The sequence below is a fragment of the Frankliniella occidentalis genome, unplaced genomic scaffold (assembly GCF_000697945.3).
Source record: "Frankliniella occidentalis isolate FOCC.00 unplaced genomic scaffold, Focc_3.1 Scaffold79, whole genome shotgun sequence".
NCBI lineage: Eukaryota > Metazoa > Arthropoda > Insecta > Thysanoptera > Thripidae > Frankliniella > Frankliniella occidentalis.
The window spans coordinates 842,415-849,955 of NW_026267209.1; the positions used below are offsets into that span (position 1 = coordinate 842,415).

At 36.2% G+C, this 7,541-nt stretch overlaps 1 protein-coding gene across 1 annotated transcript in view; it reads right to left on the reverse strand.

Annotated features, from left to right (window-relative positions):
* Positions 1 to 7,485, reverse strand: part of LOC113209142 (transcriptional regulator ATRX homolog) — a gene marked incomplete at its 3' end in the record, with an annotated part of 10,337 nt that extends 2,852 nt beyond the window's left edge. Inside the window, 20 exon segments of the mRNA XM_052268913.1 lie at positions 440 to 455; positions 543 to 680; positions 751 to 914; positions 984 to 1,147; positions 1,228 to 1,485; positions 1,610 to 1,747; positions 1,832 to 1,907; positions 2,007 to 2,153; positions 3,252 to 3,281; positions 3,411 to 3,544; positions 3,627 to 3,775; positions 3,852 to 3,971; positions 4,099 to 4,250; positions 4,344 to 5,698; positions 5,771 to 5,897; positions 5,976 to 6,127; positions 6,203 to 6,331; positions 6,461 to 6,582; positions 6,669 to 6,779; positions 7,309 to 7,485. Of these exon segments, the coding sequence (XP_052124873.1) occupies positions 440 to 455; positions 543 to 680; positions 751 to 914; positions 984 to 1,147; positions 1,228 to 1,485; positions 1,610 to 1,747; positions 1,832 to 1,907; positions 2,007 to 2,153; positions 3,252 to 3,281; positions 3,411 to 3,544; positions 3,627 to 3,775; positions 3,852 to 3,971; positions 4,099 to 4,250; positions 4,344 to 5,698; positions 5,771 to 5,897; positions 5,976 to 6,127; positions 6,203 to 6,331; positions 6,461 to 6,582; positions 6,669 to 6,777 (3,680 nt within the window).
* Positions 7,486 to 7,541: the final 56 nt, after the last annotated feature.

The window sequence follows — 7,541 nt, forward strand, 5'->3', positions numbered from 1 at the left end:
AAGACTCGAGGATGAGTCCAAATCTTCTGCAAACTTTGAAAATCAGCAAACAACTGCGCTCCTTTACCCTGGTAACCTCTGCTTGAGAAATGCTCTAAGTAATGTTTGTAAAGTTTCTCTTGCAAATCTGAGATTCGAATGGATATCACATACTCCTCTTTTGGAGGCAAAAATGGAGTCAAAACAGAGTAATCAAACCGCTACAGAGAGATACAAAAGTAGTACCATTAGTACCGAAGATAGAAAATATGACAAAGAGTAAATAAAAATAATAACAACCTGAACAGATCCCTCAAGTGTTTTATGAAGAACGTGAGCTCTCCTTTTCATGCATCTTACATCATGGGCAGTTGAATCTTCAAACTGTCCATTGGTAATAGGATTAACAAACCTGTTAAGGAACTCTTTCCTATTACCAAGGAGATTAGGTTTCACTAACTGCACCATGCAATGATCTGCGAGCACCCAAAAATTACAAAAACTATCATAGACAGCTAAGACAGACACTTCTCAGCACAAAAAACGACAACAACAAAACTCACATTCTTTCAAGTTATTTTGAAGGGGTGTACCAGTGAGAATTACACGACGAAGAGTCTTAACTCTAGTCATAGCTTTAGAAATACCAGTATCTTCATTTTTCAGTAGATGTCCTTCATCACATATAACCAAATCTGGGCCTTAAGTAGAAATAAAAATTCATTAACTCGTCAGATTCAAGACAACACATGAAATGCAGTAAAAACATACCAGGATCAACAAGGCTTTCTTGGAATGTTTTCATAATAGAGGGTCTGAATCGTTTTGAATCTGGGTTGGTAAGATTACGATACATATCATATCCAATTACCATCACCCCACCTTCTTCCCTCCATTCTCTCAACCGATAAGAACGGTCCATATTTTGCTTGCACCTTCAAAATCAAAACGTAATTTATCATAAGTACAGAATGTTTTGACCCGACTGTAAGTGATGCACATACCTTGTCAATTCATGAACTCCGATACTGGGTCCCTCCTCAACTCCACTAAGCCACTTATCAAATTCATTTACCCAATTAAGAACTGTGCTGACAGGGCAAACAACCAGAACAGTGTTAACATTGGTTTCTGGATGTTTAAATAGTGTGTGTACAAGAGTAACAACCTACAGAAGAAAGAAAATTAATTGATGAAGAAATACTTCCTTCCAAACTTCTACCATGCCCACAATTAAACAAATCGCACCTGAAATGTTTTTCCCAGTCCCATACAGTGAGCTAAAATACATCCAGATCCTTTGTTGCTTTGTTCCTTTGTTCTTTTCAAGGATTCAAAACAAGCATCCCACATGAACTTAACACCTTTTGCTTGGTGAGGCTTTAATTTTTTCACAAGGGATTTATCCACTTCAACAAGAGGCTCCTTCGTTTCTTCATCAAAATCCAGGATTAATTGATCCAAGACATGGAATTCTTTCTGAATATTGTCATATAGTTCTTCATACTGACCAAAGACAAAAGGGCAAAGATAAATAGGTAAATGACAAAATTATCACACAAACAGGCTTTGACTAGATTAAAAAAAATAGCATGTTTGACTTTAACTTGTCTTGAACATGAAAACATACCATTTTTTGACGTGCTGCTATTCGTTTTAGACGTTCTTCCTCCTCCTTAGCAGCTTCCTTTGTTCCTTCTTCAAGCTCATCTTCTTTCATCATGTGCCTAATTTTCTTTCTACCTTTAGTGGGACTCTCACTATCAGCCTGGAATGAAAATAAAGATGAGACAAGAAATGAGTGCGTCCGTTCATCACATTAAAAAGCTAGAAAATTCTATCATTTATTTACAGTTTTTTTTTTGTCATCTTCATCAGAATCTGTGCTTGAGTCAGCCACCTTGATTCTTCTTCTTTTCTTCTTGGGCCTGAAAGCAAATGGTGTATGGTAGTTGAAATGAGATAGATAAATAAATTATGAAGTACCGTATTTACGTATTATTATATTTATGTATTTACTATCTTACTTTGCTTTCTCTGACTCGGAGGAAGAAGAGGAGGATGATTTCTTCCTCAAAACCTTTCTCTTCTTTTTGACAAAATCATCAGATGTGTCGCCATCACTCTCTATCTCTATTATTTTAGAGTCAGTTTTCTTTGGAGACTCCTTCCTTCTAAAGGTAAAAAAAGAAAGATATCATGGTGTTATGGATAGTTATTAAGAATTATGGGTGATATCTACATAGCAGATAGTGAACCTCAAAACCATTCCCTAAAGTAGAATATTAACAACAGAGCAAGCAAAACTGGTTAAAAAAATAAGTCATTCAAAACAATTCATGGGAGCTTGGACATATGTTCTATAAAGTGTGATGGATCACGTTGGAAAACATTTTAAAGAACCTTCAAATTCTTAAGGGGAAGTCAACATGAACCTTTGACCAAAGTAGTCTGCAAGAAGGAAAAATAATAATCCAGGAGTGTCATTTTTATAAAAAAGATACAAGATACAAAATTGACAGAACAATATGGAATATACAACAATGTACCGGTAAATCATGATCCAGACATTCACCTCCAAATCAGAAACTGAAATGGATTGTGTGAAGGAAACCGTCACCTAATGAAGGATCACTTAATGTTGGCCCAGTCAAGTTGCCCTATCTATAAATAATTAGTAGATGGAAGATGATGCAACCAAAAGATACCAAATACCTCATACTCAATCCTTGAAGCATAGCATCAGTAAGCACTTTCAGACGAATTTGGTTTATTTTACAGTGGTAACCAACCAATACTAGATATAAATTGACTCAAAAGACTGAGAATGGAAAGGCTTTATGGGAACAATCATTTACTGCGTAGTGCATAGATAGGCCACTGCTATAAAAAGACCCTAGATAGAGTTAGGCAGCGTCTTGTTCCTACTCCATAACAGCACTATGCAATAAATAACTGCACACTGCATGCTCATCACACATCAACACATTTCTATCTTTCTGAACTCAAAATCTATGGAAAAGTTTGGCTGATTACATGTAACCGTTTCTGCAAAACTGCCACTGGGAAATAATAGAACAGCTCCTGTATTATGTGCAGATAACACAAACAAAATTTGTGGCTTCTCATCATATGTAGATGAAAATTACACAAGCATATGCAACTCAAATCAAAACAATAGGCATGACAGAAGGAAATTTCCGCACAATAACCATACAAGCCACTGCATACGCAAAGCAATGAACACTAACGCATGCTACGTAATACTTTACCTATTCTTGGGAGTAATTATTTCATCGTCGCTATAAAATTGAGAGCAAAATTATAAATACCACATGTTTTACCATGGTAAAATTTGGTCTTACAGTCTCAGATCTCCCATATCAGGGATCTGAACTATATCTCCAATCTTAAAGAAAAGGAAAGCTTACCTAGAGCTACTCTCATCTTTGGCTTGAGCTTTCTTCTTTTCCCACCTTCTTTCTTCATCGCTTGTATCGGTGTCTGAGAGCTTACCAGTAAGTAATTTATCTTTCCGCCACGCACTTTTCTTTTTATCTGAATCCTATTGGGAAAATGTAAATGCTTGAGTATAGAAACACGCTCCATGCAAATGTAAGGTAAGCAACTATGGCTGGAATAAGTACATTTTCACTGTCAGATATAGTATTTATTTCCTCCTCTCCAGTTATTGTACTATCAGGTTCTTTCTTAGATTCCTTCTTCTTCTGCAGATCTGTATCTTTTTTAGTTTCGTCATTAACTTTTTTCAACACTTCAGATTGTTCGGCTTCACCTAAATTATTCAATTAAATGAAAATGATTATTTAGCATTTAGAGCATTAACTTTCATACAAAAGCATGACACATACTGTCTGAAGACTGAAGTAATAATTTCTTTTTGGCATCATTGAGAGAATTTGTATCCTTTTCTTTATCCAGGAAACTACTAAGTGGTTGGTTCTCAAATGACATTTCACAATCAGATGGACCTGTTAGTGAAAAAAAAAATTCACAAATGATATGACTGAAGGGTACATTACTTTACAGTCTGATTAGAATTTTAAAAATAAAATAAAAGTCAACTATGTGGTTATAAAAGTGCAATATATTTATTACCACTTGATCTATTGAGATAATCAGCTAATTTTTCTTCTTTAGTTTGTTTTTTCTCTTTTATCTTTTTAGTAGCTCCCTCTGGTTTCAGAATTTTATTGCTATCCTCGTCACTTCCCTTATGTTTCCATTTCAGATTATTTAAGTTTGTTAAGCTGTAGATATATATTTAAAGAAAACATCAATAAAGTACATCAATAAACTTTACTTTCAAGAAAAAAACAAAAGGAATGCATAAAACAACTTACTTATCAATAGAGTCATCACTGTGAGTGCCACTTTCAGTATCAGCATCATAGTAAGAGCCAACCTTCTCTAACAGTCTTGATACTTGTTGTGAAGGTAGTTTTTCAATGTTCACAGTCCATTTGCCTTGTAATTTGACATCTGTCTTGTACACATCAAGACTCTTTATGTCAAACTTCCTCTTCCTGGGCCTAGACAGGCGGCTCAAATTCAAATCCCCAACATCTGAATTGTCATCATCTTCAGTGGGCTTGCTCTTGGCAAAATTTGGTTTAATACTAGAACTGTCAGAATCAGTGCTTGAATCGGCCATCAAACTAGCTTTACATGCCAATGACTTAGTGCTTTGATGGGGATCAACCTCAGGCAGCCCATCTTTCTGGCACTGCTTTTCAGATGCACAGACTTCACTGTCTCTATGATTAGGTATTTGATCACGCCCAAAATCTTCATCTTCAAACAAATCACAGCTAGTATTGCCGTTTGAAACAAATGTACCAGCATTATCATTAGTTTCATCAGCAGTTTCTTTTTCTAGCACAGGATCATCTCCTGATTCAGAAGCTACCCCATTTTCTGTTGAGTCCCCTATACCTTTAGAACCTTCACCTTCTGAGTCAGTACTACCACATCTTTGAGGCCTGTTTGATTCTTGAAACTCATCTGTTTCACCACTCTCAGACTCAGTTCCTTTACTCTTCCTATCACACACAGATTGCAATTCAGGATCATTAGGATTGTGTGTAATATCATATTCTTTTTTAACATGTTCCCTGTGGTTTGTACTGGAAGATCCATTAAACGTTGCTGAATTTAAAGATTCAAAACTATCTTGAACATCAAGAAGGCTTTGAACAGTTCTCTTGATGTAAAATTTAAGTTTGTCAATTGCCACTGGTAGCAAACTTGGTTCCCAGCTCTGCTCTACAAATTTTGCACGAAAACTAGCGATGCGTTCATTCAAAGACGCAGATGCACAAGCAATGTCTTCAGCATGTGAGTCCAAAATCATCCACTCAGGATTTTTTGAGCTGCTGGAGCTAGATGTCACAGGATCCTTGGAAGAGCTTGCTTCATCTTTTTCTTTCTTCTTTCTTGAAGAATCACTTCCTGAATCTTTTGATTTCCTTCCTTTTGTAAGTACACAAGGTTTGAGCCGTTGGGAATTCTTTGGTTCAAAGTCTGAATCAGTCAAATCACCTGAACTTTCTCTCACAACACTCTTCGCTAATTGTTTTAAAGGGTGTGTCTTCTTTAACTTGTCAACCTTCACTACACTCTTTTGAGTGCTTGTCGGCCTCTGGACATTTAAAGGAGTCTCACACTTGTTTGTTTCTTCATCACTACTCATGATAACCTTTAAAGAAAAGATAGATTAGATAAACATATAAAGTTAATCATCACTATCATATAGCTGCAATTGCCTTACCTCAATATCACTATCTAGAGTATCAGTATCAACAGCTCTTCGTCTCTCTGAACGCTTGGGTTTCACACCGAGACGTTTTTTCTCTGCCATTTCAAGTACCTTTTGCTTTTGTAAAGTTGTCTTCTTCCTGGTGAACAACCATTAGAGTGGTTAATTGTATGTAAACTATTTGAATTATCAATCAATTTAAAACAAAGAAACTCACCTCTTTTTGTTTCGAGCACATTCAATAGCAGCATAACATAAAGCTCGACATTCATAGAGTTGCTTAGGGTCACAAATATAGCAATTAAAATCCTTATCCTTGTCTTGCAAATCCCTTAATATCTCTTTTCCAAAGTTAGCCTTTATACATTTCTGGACAGGAATAGGTGAAATGGTTAGGTTAAATGTACGAAATGTGTTTTGGAAAAAGAAGTATACTTTACTTACTTTGCAAAATGCACAGGAACAATTGGAACAGTAAAAAAGAGTACCCTCCTTTCCACACCAAGAACAGCACTTATTATCTCCATCTTCATCCACAGGAAAGTCAGAATCCCTATAAACTCTGATGCATTTCTGCACAAATATAAAATAAGAGTCAGCAATGTCATAAAACAACATGATTTAATCAGATGACAGAACATAATTATCTGAAACATTGCTAGTACAGTTAAAAGGTAAAGTGACAAGCTGATAGAATCGTACCTCACACATAAGCACCTTCAGGTGAGGATGATAACAAAGATCATTTCCTTCTCTAACATGTTGTTTCAGATCATTACCACATGTTGAACAGACTATTTCTTCCTTCAACACTTTAGTCACATCTGATAACAAAGTTGTGGATTATTCCTACTGCTGTAATACACCCATTTAAAATGCCAATTTATTTAAGACACATCATAAGATTTACCACTATACTTGTTTTTCCTAAACTTTTCTTCTTCCTTTTTCAGCTCAATGGTGAGCGATTTCCCTTTCCTCACCAACTTCACGGGGCTTGGTGAATTGGGCGATGACATGTCTGCAAGTCAGTTAAGTCAGTGGTCAGAAACTCCCGCACTCAACCCAGCCAAAGAAAGATACTGAATAACACGGGGTTTATGGGCCGCTATATGTATTCTTTGGCTTATTAGAATAGAGAACAGTATACTCTGAATACTAGTTAAAAGGTAAGAAGGGACCCACATTGGGAAGTTCAACTGAAATTGAAATAACAATCAACATCAACTTAAGATATTAAATCACAATGTTGTGTCAATGCTGTTGATTGAATAAAGTTGTGTATTTTGTCCTGGAGCAGCAGTGAAGGCTCCCAAGCCGGAGCGGAGCTGCGCCATCCCAACCTCAAAAGAAGTGAAGTTTACGTTGTCTAGATTAATGATTAATCAAATTCTGACAGTTCGTTAGAAAACGCTAGTACTTTACTAAAATAAGCACAATAAAATATTAGACGGAACATACAACAATATAAACGTCAAGTTTTTTTCTTTATTTTTTCCTGGGGGAATAGGCGGTAGGCTCCAGGAGATTATTTAACTAAAAATACTCACCTGAGCCAAGCGGCAATTCCTATGAAAGCAAGTGAATGCCACGCGTCACATTACTCCACTGATATGAATTAGCCTGGCGATAAAAACATATTGTTTGTTTGATTTGAGAACTGAGTGCTAAATTCCGGGTGTCAACAGTAAATGAAGTGACGATGAAATATACAAATGACGGTGCGCAGGCGCGGCTCTCGGCATTGCCATTGCCAGCTTCAAAGAAAAATAAAAATTTGAAA